Source organism: Eleutherodactylus coqui, chromosome 6 (assembly GCF_035609145.1).
Source record: "Eleutherodactylus coqui strain aEleCoq1 chromosome 6, aEleCoq1.hap1, whole genome shotgun sequence".
Lineage (NCBI taxonomy): Eukaryota > Metazoa > Chordata > Amphibia > Anura > Eleutherodactylidae > Eleutherodactylus > Eleutherodactylus coqui.
The window spans coordinates 226,827,670-226,853,635 of NC_089842.1; the positions used below are offsets into that span (position 1 = coordinate 226,827,670).

The 25,966-nt window shown below is 42.6% G+C and overlaps 1 protein-coding gene and 1 long non-coding RNA gene across 2 annotated transcripts in view; one reads left to right on the forward strand and one right to left on the reverse strand.

Moving 5' to 3' along the window:
- LOC136633343 (NACHT, LRR and PYD domains-containing protein 12-like) overlaps window positions 1-25,966 on the reverse strand; it is a 102,176-nt gene that overhangs the window by 1,362 nt on the left and 74,848 nt on the right. Inside the window, exons 7-10 of the mRNA XM_066609016.1 lie at window positions 23,183-23,353; window positions 14,328-14,498; window positions 11,944-12,114; window positions 3,373-3,543 (exon numbers count right to left, since the gene is read on the reverse strand). Coding sequence (XP_066465113.1) covers window positions 3,373-3,543; window positions 11,944-12,114; window positions 14,328-14,498; window positions 23,183-23,353 — 684 coding nt within the window. The remainder of the gene's footprint in view (window positions 1-3,372; window positions 3,544-11,943; window positions 12,115-14,327; window positions 14,499-23,182; window positions 23,354-25,966) is intronic.
- LOC136633345 (uncharacterized) lies at window positions 19,249-23,362 on the forward strand. The gene is made up of 3 exons (XR_010793260.1): window positions 19,249-19,435; window positions 20,114-20,179; window positions 23,204-23,362. It is a non-coding gene; the product is annotated as an uncharacterized lncRNA (long non-coding RNA).

Below are 25,966 nucleotides of genomic sequence, written 5' to 3' on the forward strand. Positions count from 1 at the left end.
CGATGATGATGTCTGTCCCTGCTGCACTGACAGCGAGACGGATGATTCTGAGGATGGGTCATCAATACTTTTTGCCACATTGAGACTCTCATGGGAATGCAGAGACAAATGGACTTCCAGTCCGCTCAGTGCATGATTCCCGAACCTAAGTGCTTGGCAAGACACTATTTATTTCTTCTAAAGTACATTGTGGTAAGAGGAAAGGAAAAACAATAGCCAGGAACACTTCTTTACAGCAAGGAGATGGTTTAGTGGCGAGTCATGTTAAAAAATATAACTAAGCCACCAAGTGTGCCTTTTTTTATCCCCTTTTTTCATTACTTTGTACATTTCTTAAAAACACTTTCATTTTTATCCTCATTGGTGCTGTCATGTGATGATCCAGCACTGAGTGATGCTTTCATAGTGTGAGCCTAAAATGATGCAAATGAGAAACTCCTTGGCAGAGGTGACTATTGGCCTCCTTGGTATCAAGCAGCATCTCCATAGCACGGCTCCAACTGCTGCCTTCTTGTTGCAGGCACAAACACTGACAAAAGGGTGGGACAGCTCCTCTTTAGGAATATTACAATTATGGTGGATTTCACCAAATTCTTTGCCCGAGGACCTCCACCAATTCATCTAGACCTGAAATTCTGCAAGTGGGTGAAATCTAGAAAACTAAAGAATGATAGGGGTGATGTAGCTGAAGTGTGGCTAAAACTGCAAGAAAAAGTCATATAAAGAAGCTGCACACAGTATTACTACAGTTTTATATGTGACTGTAGTTAAAAAAAAGTTGCAACCACATAGAAAAACTAGCAAAATCGCAAGTTATTTTACAATGTATTCTTTAATGTGGTTTTAGCCACAATTCAATCGTAGCATGTGATTACCTGTGCAGCCTTCCTTTGGGTGATTTCCACGGTGTTCCAAGGAAAAACTCCACATTTCTCACTGTTAATTATAACAATGTTTTGCCAGAAAATACTCCGTGGCCAGATAGTCTTTGTAGGCCAACAGAAAGTAATGAAACACCTAAAAACACTTCACACATCTCTTAGGGTACGTTCACTTATAGTGGAAATGTTGCAGATTTACCTCAATGGAAAATCAGTCTGCAAGAGCCACAGCATTTCTGTAACCAAACCAGGGGTGCGGATTTAGACTCAAAATATGCAGCTGATTTTAGTATATACAGCGCTCCCCCCCCAATTCCTTTCATCTAGTACTTGGCGGCCTTTAGCAAGTGCAGTGCTGCTGGTCAGGTGATGCAACTTCTGAATCATTGGCATAACCCTGTGCGCAAATACATAGAGTCCGTTATATCTGACAGAGTTGCACTTTCTTGGTGGCTAAACAGGTGTCAAGTTTGACCGGGAGTTTAACCACTTTCACTACAGGAAGACGAAAAAACATTTTGATGCAATCGGCTTCGATACCCAAAAAGGATAACACCATCAATAGACCTTCTGTTTTACTCGCTGTTAAGGGAACGCCAAATTTATCCATAACAAAACAAAAAGAGTCTCACAGAAAAACCACACCGTCAGGGATCCCTGGGGCCCACAGTGAGAAAATCATCCTTGTAACGGGTCATCAGGTTAGATGCTGTCTTGCAACAGACCACCCACTGTAAAAAGGAACTAAAACCCTCAAAATAAAACCATGAACTCAAGCAGCCAATGTAAAGGGCAAAACCATCTAACTGACAACCAAGGAGGTGGAAACAGTCATCATGAACAGGTAAAAGTTGAAATACTAGGACTGTCTATGAGAGATGTTTGGATTTACACCTTACATACTATGATTGAACTTTCAGTGCTTTTTGTAAAATCTCTGATGATGAATTTGACAACTTTCCAGTTAATTTGATCTTGGCTGTTAATGTGAGTTGACAAGCGGATGCGAGAACCAGCCTAGGAATGCCCTTGTGTGTGTATGGGGCTTTATCATGCAATAGCTGCATTCAATGGTACTTCGATAACATGAGATGTGGGTTGCTACAGACTTGTGTCTTCCAGCTCTGATGTCACCTAGTTGCCAGAAAGTGATTCACCTGATCTGCAATCGCACAAATGGTGCAACCCTACAGAGTGGAGTTGCCATTATACTTCCTTTGCCGCATGTAGGGATGTTTTCTTCTATTCTATTTTTACTGCTATATGCGGTTGTTTGCTGCCATATGCAGCTCATCCTGGCCATTATGGTGACTTTTCTATGAAGCACTAGCATATGCAATGTGCTCACTACTGCCACATACCTGCAGGTTTACTGAGTTGGTTGTTATATGACTTTATTAGATTTGTGGTTTGTATCTACTAGATGCTGTATGATTGTTTTTCGGCATTTGCACTCTCCATGGGGTGCTGTGCAGCCATTATATGCAATTTAAGAAACTTTTTTTGAATAATTGTTTTTTTTTACTAAATGTTTCTCTGCTGCTCATTGACTTGGTGCTGCTTTCATCCTCTATTGGTTCCTTGATGAGTCTGTGTACTGGATGAAAAGTGTTGGGACTTTCTGTCATTAAGAACTTTTATCCACAAGCATTTTTTTAACGCTGCGATATCGCTGTTTTTTTTTCCAATGGGACTTTCTAATGTTAAAATCGCTGAAGCACAAACTTGCGATTTTTGTACGATGCAATATTAACATTAGAAAGTCCAGTTGAAAAAAACGCAGCGATATCGCAGCGTTAAAAAAAATGCTAGTGGGTAAAAGCCCTTAAGAGGAAGCTCCCATTGACAGCCAGCAGTATTCATGACAAATCCTACCTAAACATATGGATGGGTCTACAGAAGGTAGGATCCATCACTATTATCGGTATTTATCACCTTAATCGCCACTGAAGTATTTTGCTAAATTTGAAGTATAGGATCCATATTACCCTGTAAGGATCCCTTGGGATGATTCGCTTCTGACATTCTGCAGCATTTCCACCCCGTATGAACATACCCTTATACTCACTTTAATTTCTCTATCCTGCAGGTACCTTCTTATGGGTCGATAGCCCAAATAATAACTCAATCGCCCCAACACAGAAATGAGCAAGGTGTCGCTCAGTTGTTGCTACTTGTTCTGTTTCAGATCACTGAAAAGAAATGACTGCTTCTCGCTTAGTGTAAACAGGCAACAATCTATAAATGACTCCTCTTTACTGTGCCACCCATGTGTCTCATCCGGTACATGTATAACTTATACTCCCATTATGTCTCATTGTGTAAATATATGACTTGTGCTCCCCCACATCTCATCCTGTACATGTACAACTTATGCCCCCCAAATGTCTCATCCTGTACATGTATAACTTGAGCCCCCCACATGTTTCATCTTGTACATGTATAAAGTGTGCTCCCCATATGTCTCATCCTGTACACGTCTTATACTTACTTTAATTTCTCTATCCTGCAGGCTGGACTGGACAGAGCGGCCATCAAGTCACTGAAGTGAGGACCAGACAGATGGTTAAGAGACAGGTCAAGTATCTTCAGGGACTGGCTATTCCTGATTCCAGATGCCAACTGGGTGCAGGATGTGCCTGCTAGATTATTACCCATTAATCTGTAAGAGTCAGAAGATGCGATGAGGATGACGCGTCCTCAGAGCGTTAGTATAACATCTGTACATAGTGAATGAGGAGATAAAATGTACCTGGCTGTTAGTAACATCCATAAGTGTCATCACTAGGAGCCGCCTGTTGTGTGCGGTGGATGTTAGGAATGGCGGCAGATATATAATGTGTCCACTGACACCAAATTCATGGGTTAAAAACAGAATCTGAGGAGCATCATCCCTAGGACATCCCTGCGCTACCCGTCCACCGAGCCCCGGGGAGAGATGCTCATAAGAGGTGATATCTATACTTGTAGAGCTCTGAGCAGTGTCATGCTGGGTTGTCCAGGATCTATGAGTCAAATTCATATTGCCCAACAGCACCAGATGTCCCTTCTAACCAGTAACCACAGGAATGCAGCTAAAAATCATTTCTCTGCTCAATTCATCCCACCTTCTGCACGCCCACTAAAGGAATCTTCCAAAATGTTGACATGTCCATACGGTAACTTGATTGCATGCAGTTTGGGATTAAATAACGTTACTGTACGGACATGCTGACTTCATGGAAGCAGATGGGAATGATTAAGGTGCTAGCCATTGATAATAATTAAGGTCTGGTCCAATTTGGATGACCCTTGTTCTGGGAGCTCCGGATGATTACTGCAGGGGAAATGGGTATGAGGATATGGATTTGATTGTACTATGAAGTGAAAGACCAGATGTGATTACACTGTGCAGCAAGGTGGGGAGAGCCGGATGTGGTCATACTATGGTACGGTGAAAGAGCGCTACATGTAGTTATACTGTGTGAGAGTAGGGGGCCGAACATAATTATACTGCGATGGGGAGAACCAGAGTCCTTATAGTGCGCTGAATGTGATCATACTGTAAGAAGACACACACCATGTTTGCACCAACATTTGTAACTTTTACAATTTTCCACTTTTGAAACATGCAGAGTTCAGAGGGAAGGGCTTAGCAGTGGGAATGTGGCCTGCCATAGCCCATCTGAATTACTATCAGCCAATTCCTGGTGTAAATTATAGTAGAAATCTCTGAGAGCACATAGATGGCATAGAATTCAGTTTGAGAAACACGTGGAGCCAGAGATGCACTAATTTATATATCCTTCTCCAGTGACGTGTTTATGACGACGAGCAGATGAAACACCAATCTTAGTAAATGTGCCTCGTTACCTGCCAGTTTTCTATTTAGAAAGGCTAAAAATTCTGAAAACTGATTATTTCAACCAAAACACTCTTTTGCTGAGTTAAATTAAGAAGGAACAACAATTTCAACTGAAAGTCATTCTGTGGAAAGAAGTTGGACAAATTTGAGATTTTTGCTCAGTACTCAGATAAAAGAATTATTTTTGGAAGAATCTTCTCCAAAAAAGAACTTTTGTCCATTGGCCGGAGTACATGAGCATGTACGGCTAGTTTGATGGACTGTGATGTCCAAAATGTACTAAAACATGTATGGCTGAGAGTGTAAAATGATCATTCATTCAACGATTGTCCAACTATGCATTTTACTTCCATCTAATATGTACAGTCATTTCTATATGTGGAGACCTGAAAATATCTCTGCTCTACAGAAATGTTTCACCTTTCAATGATAGATATTGGAGGAAGATTTTATATTTTGGTCTCCTATTACCTCCTGGATTTTCCCAAGAATTCATAGGTCCCCTCTAAAGGTAGCTTCACACAGACCAATACTCATTCAAATGAGCAATTTTTGCTGACTATTGGCCCTTGTACACACGGTATGAGCAAGAAATCGCTCAGTTGTCGCTACTTGTTCTGTTTCAGCTCACTGAAAAGGAACGACTGCTGTGCAGCTTCTCACTCAGTGTAAACAGGAGTCACTCAATCTATGAATGACTCCTCTTAACTGTGCATGGAGGCAGGCAGCTGAAATGATCTCCGACCCACTCCACCCCCAATCACTTTAACCTCTTAAGGACCAAGCGTGGTAAATATACGGCGCTTGGCCCTGGGCTTTAATCCCACCGATAGCAAAACTATGGTGGGAGATTAGATCCTCTGCTCCTACAATCAATCAGGAGCAGATTGGGTCCTCAGGTGTTAGTCACAGCTGAGAACCTGGAGGAGAAGTGAAAAGCAGTTTTTAACAGTTTCTGATTTCTCCTTTCCTGGGTACATAGCGGTCAATGAGCACTATGTACTAGCAAGTGAAAGTGGAGGTATAGCTTCTACTAGGCGAGCCGATGATCACATGACCACTGGGAGCCCCCTGGCACAGCAGAGTTGTAGGGTCCTAGCAGACCCTGATCAGCTCTATTAGTGACTATTGTAACTACAGAGGGTTTTTTTCCCCTGTAACTGGGGCTCCTATGGATGCCCCAACTACAGTGGAAAAGTGTGCAATAAAAAAAAGCCGTGTGAATGACCCCCAGAGTTCTTACATCTTATATGTTATGAGGGTTATAGATGGTAAAAAAAATAGTTAAATGAATAAGTAAAAAAAATTGTAGAATAAAACAAAAATATATACATAAAAAAGAAAATTACCCAAAGCTGACGCAAACCCAAACCGTCACCATACGCGTCCTGTAATCTGAAAGCAAACACGTTATATATCAGAACGTCCAAAACAAAATAAGGAACCCATTCCTATTCTTTATTTTAGCGTAGATATACTAACTTGAAAAAACAACTTTAAATGTTAAAAAAAATCATACTTTTTAGCTTCTAACCCCCAATAAAACTAAAAAACAGAAAAAAAGGTCAGTGAAGAAAAAATAGCTCTATATGTCACGGAAAAAAAAATGCAGCAAAAATAATTTTGGTAGCTAAAGGAAAAAAATAAGGCAGTAAAACCACCACATGGGTAAAATCCCTAAAAAGTGTCCGGTCCTTAAGGTACAAAACAGCCTGGTCCATAAGGGGTTAATGACTATCGTCTGACAATCATATTGTGTAAACGTAACTTATTTTTGTGGCTTTATATTAATCTCTGCAATGTCTGTACAGTCACTCCTCTTACGTGATGTGTTCACTTATAGGTTAAAGAATATGACCCCAACATAAATGCGATTTCGCCTAAGGAGAGTATTGAGGGACATATTGGTAACATGGGGCATATTCACACCAGTGATTAGGGCAGCGCCAGCTGTAATTACTCCATAGAAGTTTTAGGAGGAGATGAGAAAGACATTATTAGAGATGTCAAATATCACAGTGCAGCCAGTGGATTATCTCATTGATATATGGGATATATGTACCTTGCACCCCTCACATGGCTCGTTCTGTACATGTATAACTTGGGATCCAAACATGTCTCATACTGTACATGTATACCTTGTACCCCCCACATGTTTCATCCTGTACATGTATAACTTGTACCCCCCACATGTTTCATCCTATACATGTATAACTTGTATCCCCCACATGTCTCATCCTGTACATGTAGAACATGCCCCCCACATGTCTCATCATGGACATATTAACCTTTTGCCGTCCACAAGTCTCAATATCTACATGTATAGCTTGTGTCACCCACATATCTCATTCTGTACATATATAGCTTGTGCCCCTAACATGTCTCATCTTGTACATGAGTGGAACACAACTTATACATGCATCATCCTATAATGCATGACTTGCGCCCTCCAATATCTCATCTAGTATATGCATGCTTTGTGCCTCCGTCCCTCATCCTGGACATGTATAACCTGTCATCCCGATATGTCTCATCATGTACAGTTATACCCAGTGTCCCTCACATGTCTAATCCTGTGATACATGACTTCTGCCCCCACACGTCTCAACCAGTGCATGTATATCTTGTGCACCCACCTGCCCTGTACATGGATAACTTGTGCCCCCCAAGTAGTTATTCCTGTCTCATCTTGTACATGTATAACTTCTGTCCCCCACATCCCATCTTGTACATATGTAACTTGTAGCCCACTCATGTCTTATCCTACACATAACTTATGCCCCACATACATCACATCCTGTACATATAAAACCTGTGCACCTCCTTATCTTTTCCTTTATATGTATAACTTGTGCCCCCACATATTTTCCTATACTTGCATAACGTGTATCCCTCATATGTGTCATCCTGTATATATATATAGTTTGTGTTCCCCCAAGTCTCATCCTGTACATGTATAACTAGCGTACCCAACTTGTTAATTCTAGATGTATAACTTTTGCACCACCCCGATTTTACATCATCTACATGTAAATCTTGCGCCCCCCACATCTCATCCTGTACATATATAACTTATGCCCCTCCCATGACTGATCTAGTACATGCATAATTTGTGTCACCATGTCTCAAACGATACATGTATAACTTGTGACCCCCATGTCTCATCCTGTACATTTATAACTTTTGCTTCATCATGTCTCATCATGTACATATATAACTTTTGCTCTGCCCTGTCTAATCCTGTACATCTGTAATTTGTGTCCCCTACATGTGTTATCCTGTCCAAATATTACTTTTCCATGCATTTCTCATCCTGTACTTGAATGACTTTTGCCCCCCATGTCCTGCCATGTACATCTATAGTTTGTGCCCCCTAATTATTTGATCATATACATGTATAACTTTTGGCACCAAAATGTTTCATTATGCACTTCCCCTTCCCAATATATCTCATGCATGTGTCCATCAGATGTCCCAAACTGTACATGTATTTGTTGTACTTCCCCCATCTCTCATCATATCGATGTATAACTTGGTCCACCTGCATGTCTCATCCAGTACATGTATATCTTCCCCCTCTATATATCTCATCATGTGGATGTTAACCTTTTGCCCTCCACAAGTCTCATTATGTACAGGATGAGGCATGTGGGGGGTGCAAGTTATATATGTACGTATATAGCTTGCGGATCTCACATGTCTCATTGTATACATAACGTGTGCCCTACATATGTCTCATCCTATATATGCATACCTTATGCCTCTCATATGTCTAATCCTGTGCATGTATAGATTGTAACCCCTAAGTCTCAAGCTCTACATGTGTAACTTGTGCACCCACACGTCTCATCCTTTACATGCATAATTTGTGCCCTCTCCATGGCTTATACTGTACATGTACAGAATGAGATGTGTGGGAGACACAATTTATGAATGTGCAGCATGAGACGTGATTAGGCACAAGTTATACATGCATAACCTGCGCCTCCACATGTCCCATCCTGTACATTTATACCTTGTGCCCACACCTGTCTCATCCTGTATATGTGTAAATTGTGTTCCTCATGTCTCATGATGTACATGTATAGTTTGTAAATCCCACGTCTCATCCTGCACATTTATGAGTTGTGCCCTACACAGGTCTTATCTACATGTATAACTTGTGCCTCACACATGTTTCATCTTGTACATAAAATTAAAAAATCATAAAGTTGTAAGGAACCTCCAGAGTCATCGGGTCCAACCCCCTGCTCAGTGCAGGATTCACTAAATCATCCTAGACAGATATTTGTCCAGCCTTTGTTTGAAGACTTCCATTGAAGAAGAACTCATCACCTCCCATGGCAACATTTTCCACTGATTGATCACCCTCACTGTCAGAAACTTTTTTCTAAAATATAATCTGTCTGCTCCTTTTCAATTTCATACCCTTATTCCTAGTTTTTCCTTGTGTAAATGCGATAGGGCTGATCCCTCTGCACTTTGACAGATATTGGCAGCTATTTAGTCTCCTCACAGCTTTCTTTTTTGCATGCAAAACATTCCCATATCCTTTATCCATTCCTCATGGGACATGGATTACAGACTGGTCACCATCCGTGTAAGTCTTCTCTAAATTTGCTCCAGTTTATCACCCTTTTTTTTTTTAATTAGGGTGCTAAGAACTGGACACCATATTCCAGATGAGGTCTGACTGAGGAAGAGTAGAGGGGGATAATTACCTCATGTGATCTAGGCTCTATGCTTCTCGTAATACATCCCAGAATTGTGTCACTGACTCATGTTCAGTCTGTGATCTATTTGTATACCCAAGTCTCTTTCACATGTGCTGCTATTTATCCCAGTTCCTCACATTTTGTATGTGCTTTTTTATTTTTCTTGCCCAAGTGTAGGACTTTGCATTTCTCCTGTTAAATACAATTGGTAGTCACTACCCACTTTTTTAGCTTGTACAGATCTTTTTGAATCCTCTCTCTATTCTCTAGTGTTAGCTATTCCTCCTAGCTTTTTTCCGTTGGCAAATGCAATTACTTTTCTTTCATTTCTCCCTTATTTGGATCATTTATAAAAATGTTGAACAACACTGGGCCCAGGACAGAGTATTGTGGTACCCTACTTGAGACATTCTTCCAATTGGATGTTTAGCCATCTATGACAACACTTTGAGTACATTCACTTAGCCAGTTGTGAATCCACCTAACAGTTGCCTTGTCGATCCTATGTTTGGTTATTTTTTCAATAAGGATGGTATGAGATACTTTATCAAATGCTTCACTAAAGTCAAGATATACTATATCCACCGCATTTCCCTGATCAACCCAGTTGGTGATTCTTTCATAGAAGGAAATTAGATTAGTCTGGCATGACTTGTTTGTAGTAAATCAATGCTAGCTTTTGTTAATTACTGCATTCCCATCCAATTACTTGCATATATGTTATTTAATAGTTTGTTCAGAGATGTTTCCTGGTATAAAAGTCAGGCACACTGAACTGTAGTTTCCTGTGTCTCATGCTGTACATTTGCCCTTCTTCAATCTTCTCCTATTCTCCAGGAATTTTCAAAGATCATCGCGAGAGGTTCAGCAATTACTGCTGCTGCTTCCTTTTTTTAACCTGGGATGTAATCCTTCTGTAACCGGAGACTTAAATTCATGTAAGTTAGCTACCATCTCTGTGCTTATAAAAAGCCTGCATTCCTTTATGTTTTCAATAGTACAGGGCAGATCAGTTAATGTTGCATTTACTTTCTAAGAGAAAACAAAATTTGAATTTAAAAGTTCTGCCTTCTCAACATTATTTTTAGCCAATTCACCATTTTCATCCTGTAAACATCCTAAAACATGTTTGACTTTTCTTTTCTTTTTGACATACCCCACAAATCCTTTTAAATTGCTTTTGGCCTCTACAGCAAGCCTCAATTATTTATTAGCTTTAGCTTTTTTGACACTTGCTCTATAGTTTCTGCAGACCACATTATATTCTTCTTTAGATATGCTCCCCACTGTTCTTCCTTCATAGCATGTACTTAAGCTCTGTGTTCATCCATCCTCATCTATTTAAATGCTTCCCATTCTTCCTTCTTTCAGAGATTGTTAATGACTGTGCATTGAGAATTTCATTTCACAATATCTCCCAACCTTCTTGGTCATTTTTGTCATTAAGAACATCGAGCCATTGGATCTTTCCTAACTTTTTTTTGAGTCCATTAAGGTCTGCCTTTCTGAGATCCAACTTTGAAGTCTAAAGGCCCATTTACATGGAGCGATGGTCGCTGAAAAATCGCTCTAAAGCGATCTTTTGAGCGATAATCGTTGCGTCTAAACGCGCGGCCATCGAGCACTTTTCGTGAACTGTTAATTGATCATTAAGTTCAAGCTAGCCTAAAAATCATTGTGAGGTCTTATTAGGACCGCATGCTGAGTTCTCTGCGGGTAGTGCTGATAACATTGTTTCAACTATTTAACCCGCCAGAGAACAAAGGAGCTGAATGCAGATAAGAGACCTCCAGCTATTAACTGCATTCAGCTAAAGGCTTCATTTTCATGCTAATAAGCTGTTAAGTAGCTGAGTAGCTTGTTAATAGTTTATGCAAAATGATTGCTCAAAGCTGTCACTTAAACTGTCGTTTGAGCGATTTGTGAGCGATCATTGCTCCGTGTAAATGGGTCTTTATTAGTCCTCTCTGGTCTTCCCCCCCTTGTTATTCAAAATTCAATGATAGTATGATCACTGCCTTCTAATGTCCTAGCCACTATTACTTCCTCAACCACTTCCTCCCTGTTTCTAAGAATTAGGTTCAAGATAGCAGATCCCCTTGTTTTCTCTTCTACCTTTTGAAGTTGTCAGTGAATAAGAATTTGTTGGACCCATTACTTTTGCAAGAGTTTCCGAACAAACGTCTCGATAGTTAAAAGTTCCCACTGTATTGTACCTTTTGAGAACTTGACAATCTGATGTAGAAAGAGTTCATCCATATCTTCCATTTGTCCAGGAGGTCTATAGTAAATTCCTACAATTAATTTCTTTTGTTCTCCCCTTGTATTCTTACCCAAGCTGTTTCTACAGAACTACTATGCTCTGAAGCTTGAATCTCTGTGGAGATATATAACTTGTACACCCCACATCCCATCCTCTACTTGTGCCCTCCATGTCTCATCCTGTACATTTATAACTTGTCACCCCCACATGTCTCATCCTGTACACATTTCTTATACTCACTGTAATTCCTCTATCCTGCAGGCTGGACTGGACAGAGCATCCATCAAGTCACTGAAGTGAGGACCAGACAGATGATTACCAGACAGATCAAGTGTCTTTAGGGACTGGTTATTCCTTATTCCAGATGCCAACTGGGTGCAGGATGTGTCTGGTAGATTATTACCAGTCAATCTGTAAGAATAAGAAGATGAGATAATGAATAAGAAGGGAGACATGTCCGCAGAGTGTTAGCATAAAATCTGTACATGGTGAATGTGGAGATAAAATCTTCCCAGCTGCTAGTAACATCCATAAATGTCATCAATAGAAGCTGCCTCTTGTGTGTGGTGGATTTTAGGAATTCTGGCAGCTATATGATATATCAACTGACACCAAATCCATGGTCTAGAAATAGAGTCCCAATACTGAGGAGCATCATCCCTATAACATCCCTGCACTGTCCATCCACCAAGCCTCATGCCCATAAGAGGTGATCCATACACTTGTAAAGCTCTATGCAGTGTCACGCTGGGTTGTCCAGGATCTACAAGTAAAATTCATATTGGGGCCCATAGTACCAGATGTCTCATCTTGCCGCTCACCAGAGGAATGGAGCAGAATATCAATTGCCTGGTCTATTCATCCCACCTTCTGCATGCCCACAAAAAATATTCCACAATGTCAGCATGTTCATACGGTATTTTTATTGTACGCAGTTCGGGATTTAATAAATATACTGTATTGGCATGCTGATATCATGGAAGCAGTTTTTGTGGGAATGATTTGGGTGATGCCCACTGGTAAAGATTAAGGCGTGGTTCAATTTGGACAATATTTGCTCCAAATTATTACTGCAGGAAAATTGTGGGGGGGCTTGGGGAGTTTTGGATTTGACGATACTACAGTATAAGGAAGGTGAGCCAGATGTGATTCCAGTATTAAGGGAATGACCAGATGTGATTACACTGCAGTGGGGAGAGCCAGATGTGGCCATACTGTGGTAAGGTGGAGGAATGCTACCTCTAATTATGCTGTGTGAGAGTAGGGGACTGGACATAATTATACTGTGAGAAGGAAGACCAAATGTCATTGTACTGGACACTGGATGTAATCATACTGCGAGGGGCCACACACCATATTTGCACCAACATTTGTGATTTTTACAATGTCCCACTTTTGAAAGATGCATAGTTCAGATGAAGGGGCTTAGTAGTTGGGATGTGGCCTACCATAGCCCATCATAATTACTATCAGCCAATTTCTAGTGTAAATGATAGTGGAGAGCACATAGCTGGTGTAGATTTCAGTTTTGAGGCACACATGGAGCCAAGGCTGCATTAATGTTTATATCCTCCTCCAGAGCTGTCTTTATTATGATGAGCAGATGAAAGACCAGTCACCAGCCCATTACCTGCCAGCTTTTGATTTAGAAATGCTAAAAATAATTTTAAAAGATGATTTCAGCCTAAACACTCTTTTGCTGAGTTATATTTAAGAAGGAACAATTAATTCAGCTGACAGTCATCCTGCAGAAAGAAGTTGTACAAGTTTGAGATTTTCACTCAGTACTTAGACAAAAGATCTTCCTTTCCAAGAATGCCCTCAAGAGAACTTTTGTCCATCAACCAGAGTCACTAAACATGTACGGACAGTTTGATGGACTATGATGGGCAAAATAAACTAAAACGTATGGCCAAGTCTGTAAAATGATCATTCATTCAGCGATTGTCCAATCATGTACTTTACTTCCATCTAATGTGTACGACCACTTGTGTGTGTAGAGAGCTGAAGATGTCTCTGCTCTACAGAAATGTTTTACCTTTTAATTACAGATATTGGAGGAAGATTTTATTTTGGTTTCCTATTACTTCATGGGTTTTCCCAAGACTTCATAGGTGCTCTATAAAGGTAGCTTCACACAGACCAATACTTGCCCAAATCACTCAAATGAGCGATTTTTGTCGTCTATTGTCCCGTGTACACACAGCACTGTATAAAGGTACCTTCTTATGGGTTGATAGCCCAAATAATCACTCAATTGCCCCAACGCAGAAATGAGCAAGGTGTCGCTCAGTTGTTGCTACTTGTTCTGTTTCAGATCACTGAAAAGAAATGACTGCTTCTCGCTTAGTGTAAACAGGCAACACTCAATCTATGAATGAATCCTCTTTACTGTGCCACCCATGTGTCTCATCCGGTACATGTATAACTTGTACCCCCATTATGTCTCATTGTGTAAATATATGACTTGTGCTCCCCCACATCTCATCCTGTACATGTACAACTTATGCCCCCCAAATGTCTCATCCTGTACATGTATAACTTGAGCCCCCCACATGTTTCATCTTGTACATGTATAAAGTGTGCCCCCCATATGTCTCATCCTGTACACGTCTTATACTTACTTTAATTTCTCTATCCTGCAGGCTGGACTGGACAGAGCATCCATCAAGTCACTGAACTGAGGGCCAGACAGATGACTACCAGTCAGGTCAAGTATCTTCAGGGACTGGTTATTCCTTATTCCAGATGCCAACTGGGTGCATGACGTGTCTGGTAGATAATTATAACCTAAACTGTAAGAATGGGAAGATGAGAGGAGGGTGACGTGTCCACAGAGTGTTAGTACAAAACTTGTGCATGGTGAATGTGGAGAGAACATGTCCCCGGTTGTTAGTAACATCCATAAATGTCATCACTAGAAGCCACATAAGCTGACGGGCCAACGGCAAGGTTTACTCATGTTCCAACCTGGCCTTCTGCATTCTAGCAGGGTTTACTGGTGATTGAGCCTGCCTTGCAGTTTATCAAATGGTGCATTTTTGCCTTTTTTTCTGTGAGTTACCCCTTTTCAATGGGACAAATCTCATTTGCCTGAGTGAACAAGCTGGTAACATCAGCTGGTGAAAATCATGCAGTCTAAACACGCTGCCCGAGTGTGAACAGGCTGGTGATGATGTCACCAGCTTGTTTACACTCAGGCAGCGTGTTTAGACTGCATGATTTTCATTGAGAATCATACAGTACTCGCTCACTTTTCGTTCAGTGTTTCATATTCCTATGTGTAATACTGAATGAGAAGTGTTTAAAGTGCCCAGTAAGTAAACGAGGTGGCGCTGATTTTTCTGCCAGCTGAAACTAAATAATGTTACGATTCTTGTTCAATATTCAACGGTTACCTGCATGTTATTGTTTCAATCATTTGAATGATTTCCTGAATGACAATCATTCAGTCTAAGGGCCAAAACACACTGCTGAAGGCAAAACTATGCTTGGCAGTACGAAGCGAAGTTGCGTTTGAACTAGGGGAATTTCTTCTCCTTCATCGGCTTTTCAAAATCTGCGCCAGAGCCCAAGAGTTTTAAAATAACCGTGGGAAGATAGATCCTGCCCAATCTTCCCTACATGATGTATTCACTGGGGGGTTGATAGAGCATGTCCTGTCTTTTCTCAGCTATAGTATTCATGGCTGACTAATCCCACTAGTGAAAACAAAACCACTGAACTCCTATTGAAATTAGTAGTTTCCTTTTGTCCGTTATACAGGGGTATTTTCACCCTAAAGTTAGCAAAACCACTGCAGTCTCAGGCTAATTACTCCATTCTCATATCCCAAGAATAGTAATCACTGTGACAACCAAGGCTCTTCGAGCAATTTAAACTATTTGTCACTGAAAGTGCCTGAAACTAAAATATAACCTTTATTAATATTAATGATAAAAAACCAATACTGCTAAGGCAGGATGGTTCCGACCCAAACGGACACAAAATGACAGACAACCATACAAAACAACCACAAAATTAATTGGCTATGGGGTTAGCGCAATTTGCTTAAGTAATTAGAATGACTCAAATACAGAATTTTAATATATTATTTAAATTGATAATGATAAGAGGGGCTACCAGATAAGGTGGTGACCGTAGCGGGCCGTTATCAGGTATACAAGGGACCAGAAAGTGGTAGCGCCTACTGAGATAACTCCATGTTGTTATGCATTAATAAGAACATGCCTATTGATGGAAAGACACTGTTCCAAAACAACTAGAGAGCGTCACTCATAAAACCCTAAGTGGTGGATAATGACAATTAGATCATCCACACTAGACAAATATTATACTAGTACACTCGCTTATGGGAGCACTGTACTGAGTCCGTAACCTTATTTTTTACTAGACTTATTCACTTCCCCATAGGGTCATCGATCTGACAAGACCCAGTTCTTAAATTAGGTCAAAGTCTGTATCATCGGAAACAGGCTAGAAGGCTGGACTTGTAATGACAATTAAGTCAGGAGAAGTCCAAGCTACTTATAATATATGTCAATTCGCAAAATTGCGAATTTGATGAGCATATAAATAGTTAGCTGAAATCCAATGTGGACCAGGGCGAACAAGATCGTCCGTAATCGTCTAATCGTCAACGCGTTTCCGCAGCGCAAGACAGATTATTTGGCGCGCTGCTTCATCAGGACGAAAATAAGACTGAATGATGCCCAAAAATTGTGCGATGCCAATCAACTGCACACAATTTTTGTTGCAATGGGTTCGAATAGCAAACAGCAGTTGCACAAAAATTGCGCGTAAGAACTGGTTTTTTAATGCGCCAATGTAAGAAGGCTGGTAGATTAATTGCACATTATGTAAAAGCAAATAGAACGGTTTTTAGTGTAGTGTAATTAATAACACTGCTTTACACTAAACAGACGACTGTGGAGGCTGATTTACACAAACAGATTGATTTGCGATTATAATGCAATCAATCTTGTTGCCTTAGGGCTCATGTCCACGGGCAAAATGTGATTTAAAATCCGCAGCGGATCTCCCGCGCGCGGATCCGCACCCCATAGGGATGCATTGACCACCCGCGGGTAGATAAATACCCGCGGATCGTCAATAAAAGGCATTTAAAAAAAAATGGAGCATGAAAAAATCTGGACCATGCTCCATTTTCGTGCGGGTCTCCCGCGGGGACGGCTCCCGCGGGCTTCTATTGAAGCCTATGGAAGCCGTCCGGATCCGCGGGAGACCTAAAATAGGAATTTAAAGAATTTACTCACCCGCAGCGGACCGGGAAGCTCTTCTCTTCCTCACGGCCGCATCTCCCTTGCTTCGGCTCGGCGGATGTGCCCGGCGCATGCGCGCGGCACGTCGACGACGTGCCGGCGACGTGCCGCCGGCGTAAGGAATTCATCCGCCGGCCGAAAGAGAAGATCCGGCCGTGAGGAAGAGCAGAGCTTCGCCGCCCGCTACGGATAGGTAAATTCTTTTAAATTCTTATTTTCAGCGCTCATGTCCGCGGGGCAGGAGGGACCCGCTGCAGATTCTCCATGTAGAATCCGTAGCGGGCCCGATTTTCCCCGTGGACATGAGGCCTTACACTAGACAGTCGACTGTAAAGGCAACCCGATTGGTTTGCAAATAGTGCAATTGACCATGCTGTTTTATAATGAACAGACAGCTGACATAGCAATCCTTATGTTAGATAGGTCCATTAATTGAACACTATTCAACAAACATAGGTGCTAGTGATTAAACAGTCTGAACGCCTGATACTTGGCGTTTATTATCCCAGACTGACAAAAGAGCCAGGGAGGTCAATTAGAAATTGTGATGATAAATTTTCTAACCTGGCTAAAGTACAATACGGTCCTAGATGGTGACCGCTATCTAAACTACACTACCAGCCCCTGTGAGGCATTATTTCAAACTGAAAGACCTGATGATTGATTGCATTATAATCGCAAATCAATCTGTTTGTGTAAATCAGCCTCCTTACATAATGTGCAATTAACCTACCAGCCTTCTTACATTGGCGCATTAAAAAAACAGTTCTTACGCACAATTTTTGTGCAACTGCTGTTTGCTATTCGAACCCATTGCAACAAAAATTGTGTGCAGTTGATTGGCATCGCACAATTTTTGGGCATCATTCAGTCTTATTGTCGTCCTGATGAAGCAGCGCGCCAAATAATCTGTCTTGCGCTGCGGAAACGCGTTGACGATTAGACGATTACGGACGATCTTGTTCGCCCTGGTCCACATTGGATTTCAGCTAACTATTTATATGTTCATCAAATTCGCAATTTTGTGAATTGACATATATTATAAGTAGCTTGGACTTCTCCTGACTTAATTGTCATTACAAGTCCAGCCTTCTAGCCTGTTTCCGATGATACAGACTTTGACCTAATTTAAGAACTAGGTCTTGTCAGATCGATGACCCTATGGGGAAGTGAATAAGTCTAGTAACAAATAAGGTTACGGACTCAGTACAGTGCTCCCATAAGCGAGTGTACTAGTATAATATTTGTCTAGTGTGGATGATCTAATTGTCATTATCCACCACTTAGGCCTCATGTCCACGGGGAAAATCAGATCCGCTGCAGATTCTACATGAGCGCTGAAAATAGAAATTTAAAAGCATTTACCTATCCGTAGCGTGCGGGGAAGGTCAGCTGTTCCTCACGGCCGGATCTTCATTTTCGGCCGGCGGATGAATTCCTGACGCCGGCGGCACGTCGCCGGCACGTCGTCGACGTGCCGCGCGCATGCGCCGGGCACATCCGCCGAGCCGAAGCAAGGGAGATGCGGCCGTGAGGAAGAGCAGAGCTTCGCGGTCCGCTGCGGGTGAGTAAATGCTTTTAATTCCTATTTTAGGTCTCCCGCGGATCCGGACGGCTTCCATAGGCTTCAATAGAAGCCCGCGGGAGCCGTCCCCGCGGGAGACCCGCATGAAAATGGAGCATGGTCCAGATTTTTTCATGCTCCATTTTTTTTTAAATGCCTTTTATTGACGATCCGCGGGTATTTATCTACCCGCGGGTGGTCAATGCATCGCTATGGGGTGCGGATCCGCGCGCGGGAGATCCGCTGCGGATTTTACATCACATTTTGCCCGTGGACATGAGGCCTTAGGGTTTTATGAGTGACGCTCTCTAGTTGTTTTGGAACAGTGTCTTTCCATCAATAGGCATGTTCTTATTAATGCATAACAACATGGAGTTATCTCAGTAGGCGCTACCACTTTCTGGTCCCTTGTATACCTGATAACGGCCCGCTACGGTCACCACCTTATCTGGTAGCCCCTCTTATCATTATCAATTTAAATAATATATTAAAATTCTGTATTTGAGTCATTCTAATTACTTAAGCAAATTGCGCTAACCCCATAGGCAATTAATTTTGTGGTTGTTTTGTATGGTTGTCTGTCATTTTGTGTCCGTTTGGGTCGGAACCATCCTGCCTTAGCAGTATTGGTTTTTTATCATTATTATTAATAAAGGTTATATTTTAGTTTCAGGCACTTTCAGTGACAAATAGCTCATATCCCAAGAACGTGCATATATGCTGTTTAATAATTTGTTCAGAGATCCTTCCTGGTATAGAAGTCAGGCTCACAGGTCTGTAGTTTCCTGGGTCCACCTTCTTCCCTTTTTTGAATGTAGGGACAACATTTGCCCTTCTCCAACCTTCTGAGAATTCTCCTATTCTCCAGGAATTTTCAAAGATTACGGTGAGTGGTTTGGCAATTACATATGCTACTTCCTTTAGTACCCTAGTATTCATCTAAAAATGGAGACTTGAATTCATGTAAGTTAGCTAAATTTTCCCTCACCATCTCTCTGCTTATCGATAGCCTGCATTATTTTATCCCTTCAATAGCACAGGGAAAATCAGCTGATGTTACATCTATTTTCTGAAAGAAAACATATTTAATTGGGATTTAAGAGTTCTGCCTTCTCAACATAATTTTTAACGATTTAAGCATTTTCATCCTGTAAACATCCTAGAGCATCTTAGACTTTTCTTTTGCTTTTGACATACCCTCAAAATCCTTTTTTATTGCTTTTGGCTTCTTTTGCAAGCTTCAATTCATTCTTGGTTTTAGTTTTTCTGACACTTGCCCTACAGTTTCTGCAGACTGCATTATGTTCTTCAATAGATACCCCCCCCCCCCATCTTTCCATTTCATAAACATTGCATTTCTTCTTTCTTAGAGTGTGTTTAAGTTCTGTGTTCATCCATCCTGGTCTGAACCTAGGACTCCAGCTCTGCATGACAGAAAAGAAAAAGGAACAGGAGATCTCTTTTCCCTTCTCATTGTTCTTCTCAATTTTCTACTTATTCACTTCTCTTCCTCCTTCTGCTTCACCCCTTCCTTGTTCTTATTCACTTTCTTTTTCTTCTCCAGGACAAGAGAGAAATAGAAAGAAGGAGCAAAAGAAAGGAGGATGAGAAGAAAAGTAGCAGCAGCATGGTGACTAAGTGGTTATCACTGTTGTAAATTAAAATCTAACTGGACAACCTCTACATGGAGTTTGTACTCTTTGTGCCCTTTGCTTTCCTCTTTTGGAGAAGAAAAAAGAGAATTTTGGTAGCTCAATTATTAGCACTGCTGCTTTGCAGTGCTAGAGTAATAGTTTCAAGTCTGACCAAGGACAACATCTCAATAGAGTTTGTATGTTCCTTCTATGTTTCTTCTCTCTGTTGTCATTCTCCAAAAAAGGAAGGGGGGGGGGGGGGGAGCACAATGGTTTAGAGGTTTAAACTGTTACCTTGCCATGCTGAAGTATTTGGTTCAATCTGGCCAAGGACAATGTCTGCATGTCTACATGGTGGTTGTATGCTCTCTTTATATTTCTAGTTCTTCTTCTTTTCCTTTGGATATAGGAGTATGGTCATTTAGTGTTTAGCACTGTTGCCTTCCAGCAATGGAGTCCCAGGTTTAAATCTGACCAAGAACAACATCTATATGTTCTCTCTGTTTCTTCTTGTTCTGCTTCTCATCCTCTGTAGAAAGAAGGATGACGAAATATGGTGATTTAGTGGTTAGCACTGTTGCCTTGCAGAGGTGTGTTACTAGGTTCAAATCTGACAATGACAACCTCTGCATGGAGTTCCTATTTTCTCTTTGTGTTTCCCCTTGTTTTCTTTCTCCAGTAAGAAGAAGAATGGTGACTCAATATTTAGCACTGTTACCATGCAGTGATTGAGTACCATGTTCAAATCTGACTATAGATAACATCGTGTTCCAATTCCATGCAGATGTCCTTAAATTTGAACCAACACTTCTAGGCAATAGAGATGAGCGATCACGCCCCCTGCTTACCCCCGCGGCCCCCCCAAGCCTGCTTGGACGAGAATGCAGTTACTCGAGAAGAGCGATGCTCGCTCGAGTAACTAACTTATCCGAGCATGCTCGCTCATTTCTACAAGGCATCAGTGCTAACCACCACACAAGTGTTCAGTATTTGGACTTCAAGTTTGGCAGAAACCGAATTTTCAGCAAAGTCAGGTTCTACAGTTTTGATTCTCTCATCTCTAGTTATAACCTTTTCCATTGCTGATCTTTTTGTTTCTCTTCTGTATAGTGACAATCTGCTGCTGTTATTTGCTATTCTTTATTTTGTGCAGTTTTTATCAGTATTAATTTAACATGTTAATAGTTGTACCTGATGTCCATATCTTTATAATATTCCTCTAAGGACCTTCCATAAGTTAAGCATATATTATCCTGGTTTTCAGGGTGTTCTGTTTGCTACAGGCCTTATTTTCTGACAACATCCCATGTGTCAGGCTCATTTATGAATATGCAGTAGAATCTCTTTTCTGTGATGTTTCTGGTCATGTGACTTTATTGTAAATTTCTGATTTGATACAATATTTTTTAAATGGTTTTTTAAATGGTTGTCAGGATCTATGTGTCAAACAATATAATTACAAACACATTAAATTTTGAAATCGGTTTTGTGTTTGGGTATCAGTTTAACCTTCTTGGATTTTACTAGATTATTCATACAGAATGCTCCCTCATTCCATGGTGCTGCATCATCCCTCTTTCTTCTGGGTGTGATGTCCCCTTAGGAAAGCAATGAGGGGCATATTGATAGTATTGGTCATATTCTGACTTTGTGGCAGCCCCCTGTAATTACATAGTAACATAGTATGTAAGGCCGAATGGAGACAATGTCCATCTAGTTCAGCCTATTTACACCATAGACAGAAGTGATAGGAGGAGATGCGAGAGACATTAGTAGAGATGTCACATATCACAGTGCAGTCAGCAGACTATATCTCATAGGCATAACAATTGTGTGGAGAATAAAATAGGACAAACCCATGTACTTCCCACATATATCATTCGGTACATGTATAACTTGTGCCCTCACATGTCTCATTCTGTACATGCATAACTTTTGTCCTCCACAGGTCTCATCCTGCACATGTATAACTTGTGCCACCCATGTCTCATCCTGCACATCTATAACTTGTACTCCCATACGTCTCACCCTGTACATGTGGAATTTGTACGCCCCCCACATGTCTTATCCTGTACATGTATAACTTGTTCCCCCCACATGTCTTATCCTCTACATGTATAACTTGTTCCCCCCACATTTCTTATCCTGTACATGTATAACTTGTGCCCTCCACATGTCTTATCCTGTACATGTATATAACTTATAATCCCATGAGTCTCACTCTGTACATTTATAATTGTGCCCTCCCAAATGTTTCATCCTGTACATGTATAACTTGTACTCCCGTGAGCCTCACCCCGTACATGTAGCACTTGTACACACTCCACATGTCTCATTCTATACATGTATGACTTGTGCCGCCCACATGTCTCATCCTGTACATGTATAAATTGTACCCCCGTGAGTCTCATCCTGTACATATAAATTGTTCCCCCCAAATGTTTCATCCTGCGCATGTATAACTTGTACTCCCGTGAGCCTCACCCTGTACATGTAGCACTTGTACACCCTCCCCATGTCTCATTCTATACATGTATAACTTGTGCCGCCCACATGTCTCATCCTGTACATGTATAACGTGTACCCTCACATGTCTCATCCTGTACATGTATAACTTGTGCCGCCCACATGTCTCATCCTGCACATGTATAAATTGTACCCCCATTAGTCTCATCCTGTACATATAAATTGTTCCCCCCAAATGTTTCATCCTATACATGTAATACTTGTGCCTCCCACATGGCTCATCCTTTACATATATAACTTGTGACCTTCACATGTCTCATCCTGTACATGTGTAACTTATGCCCTCCGTATGTCTTATCTGATAAATGTATAACTTGCACCCCCCACATGTCTCATCCTGTATATGTATAACTTGTGCCTCCCATATGGCTCATCCTGTACATGTATAACTTGTGCCTCCCATATGCTTCATCCTGTACATGTATAACTTGTACCTCCACATGCCTCAAACTGTACATGTCTCTTACACTCACTTTAATTTCTCTATCCTGCAGGGTGGATTGGACAGAGCATCCATCAAGTCACTGAACTGAGGACCATACAGACGGTTATTAGACAAGTCGAGTATCTTCAGGGACTGGTTATTCCTTATTCCAGATGCCAACTGGGTGCAGGATGTGTCTGATAGATGAGTACCAGCCAAACTGTAAGAAGAAGATTGTCAGAACCTGCAACTCTCGGGGCCGCCGTGCCCGCACCACCGGTCCTGCCACCCGGGCTACAGGAGTGCGGCGTAGGGGAGCCCCGGTTCTGGTGATCTCCCCGGGCCGCTGTAAGACTGGTCGCCGCCGGGTTGCTAGGGAGGCAGCTGGTGCTTCTAGTCACTTGACTACCAGGCTGGCTTCCCTAGTAACGGTCTGTGCTGCAAGACTGGGGGCGTGCCCCCAGCACCTCCCTGATTAGCCCTGCTGCTGTCAGGCTCCCCGCCCCAATCAGCTTCTGGGGCGGGAGCACTGACAGCATTTAAATATGTGTGTTTTCCTGTCAGGCGTTGCCAGTGTTAGTTTGGTTCTCCAGCTACACCCGCGTTTATCCTGACTGCTCTTGTGACCTCGGCTTTTCTGACACCTGCTTTTGGACTTGACTACGTTTTTGCCTGACCCCTCCGTACTGCGTACCCTCTTGTTGCCTACCCGGATTGTCTGACCATTCTACCGTTGTTTTGTCTCAGTGTCTGTTTGTCTCCCGTGTCCCGCTTCCCTAGTGAGGGTAGGGACCGTCGCCCAGTTGTCGCCCTGGGGGTTAGCCCAGGGGGGCAAGTAGGCAGGGACAGGGGTTGCGGGATATCTCAGGGACCCCCATATCCCGGACACTGTCCTGACAGTAACACTGGCCGAACGAAGGTCAGACCCCTGCATCCGCCCGGCAACTTTGAGCTCCTCGATGGAGGCCGTGGCGGCTGTAGCGAACCAGGTCCAGGTTCTTACGACCCTTGCCCAGGACCTAACAGCCCGCTTGCAGCCACAGGAACAAGTGGCAGCTGCAGGTCCCATGCAGCCCTCGTCCGCTCCAGGAACAATGTCAGAACCTCGAGCCACGCTTCCGGATTGCTTCTCCGGAGAGAGAGATCAGTTCTTTGCATTTAGAGAGAGCTGCAAGCTCTACTTTGATCTTCGCCCCCACTCCTCTGGTACTGAATACCAGAAAGTGGGAATCGTAATTACCCGCCTGAGGGGAGAACCCCAAAATTGGGCTTTCTCGCTACCAGCTGGCTCTCCAGCCCGACTATCCCTTGACGCCTTTTTTTCCGCCCTGGGTCAAATTTATGACGAACCCGACCGGGCGGGCTACGCAGTCTCCAAACTTCTGGCCCTGCGCCAGGGTTGTAAAGTGGCGGAGGACTACTGTTCCCAATTCCGTCAACATTGTACGGAATCCGGGTGGAACGATGCCGCCCTAAAAGACTTATTTTTGACCGGTCTGTCTGAGGGTCTCAAGGACCTACTTGTGGCCCACCCAGAGCCTAGAACCCTGGAGCAAGCCATGTCGCTGGCTATTCGAGCCGACCGACGTTTGAGGGCCAGACACGCCGCTCGGACCACCCCACTCCCCACGTCTACTTCTTCGACTGACCCGACCTTTTACCCTCCCACCACCGAGGCCATGGAGCTGGGAGCCATGAACCCCAAGCAACGACGGGAACACCGCCTGAAGAAGAACCTCTGCCTCTACTGTGGGGAGCCGGGTCACCGCATTGCTACCTGCGCTAAGAAGCCACGGCAGGAAGAACTCCCGCTCCTGGGCAGTTGTCGGGGGGACTGTCTAGGAGCCAAGGTACTCCCTGTGTTGTCCAAAATGTTAGTGCCTTGCACCCTAGAATTTCATGCTTTCCACCGTACTGGGCAAGCCTTTGTGGATTCTGGGGCTGCGGCTAATTTTGTTAACTTTAATTTCGTTGCCCAACTGTCCGGGGTTTTGTTACGTTTAGAGACTCCGATTCTGGTTTCAGGAGTGGACTCCACTCCATTGCAAGCAGGGGTGGTTAATCTGGTTACCCCTGAAGTAAGGTTTACTATAGGAGCCTTACACGTGGAAACCTGCAACTTTCTAGTGATGAGAGATTTGTCTGTGGACGTCGTCCTAGGCCTCCCCTGGCTCCGGGAGCACAACCCGGTAGTAAATTGGGACACGTTGGAACTGGTAAAGTGGGGTCCCCGCTGTGCCAACCACCTTTGTGCGGTGAAGGTGGGAATCTCCACCTGCGAGGGGAGCCCCCTACCAGAATACCTCTCCGAGTTTTCCGACGTGTTCTCCAAACAACTATCTGAAGCTCTGCCCCCTCATAGGGAATGGGACTGTAAAATAGACTTGATTCCTGGGGCCAAACTTCCTAAGGGCCGCATTTATAACGTTACGGTTCCAGAGAGAGAATCCATGAGGGACTATATCCAGGACAGCCTGGCCAAGGGGCACATCCGGCCCTCAGAATCCCCGGTGGGTGCCGGGTTTTTCTTCGTTGAGAAGAAGGATGGGGGTCTCCGGCCCTGTATTGACTATAGAGAGCTAAATAAAATCACAGTCCGAAACCAGTATGCTCTTCCACTCATTCCTGACCTCCTCAACCAGGTCGCTGGTGCCCGATGGTTTTCTAAACTTGATCTCAGGGGAGCATACAACCTCATCCGCATTCGGGAGGGGGATGAGTGGAAAACCGCCTTCAATACGCCCCTCGGGCATTTTGAATACCTAGTTATGCCTTTTGGGTTGTGTAACGCCCCCGCCATTTTTCAGGGGTACATGAACTCAGTGTTTCAGGA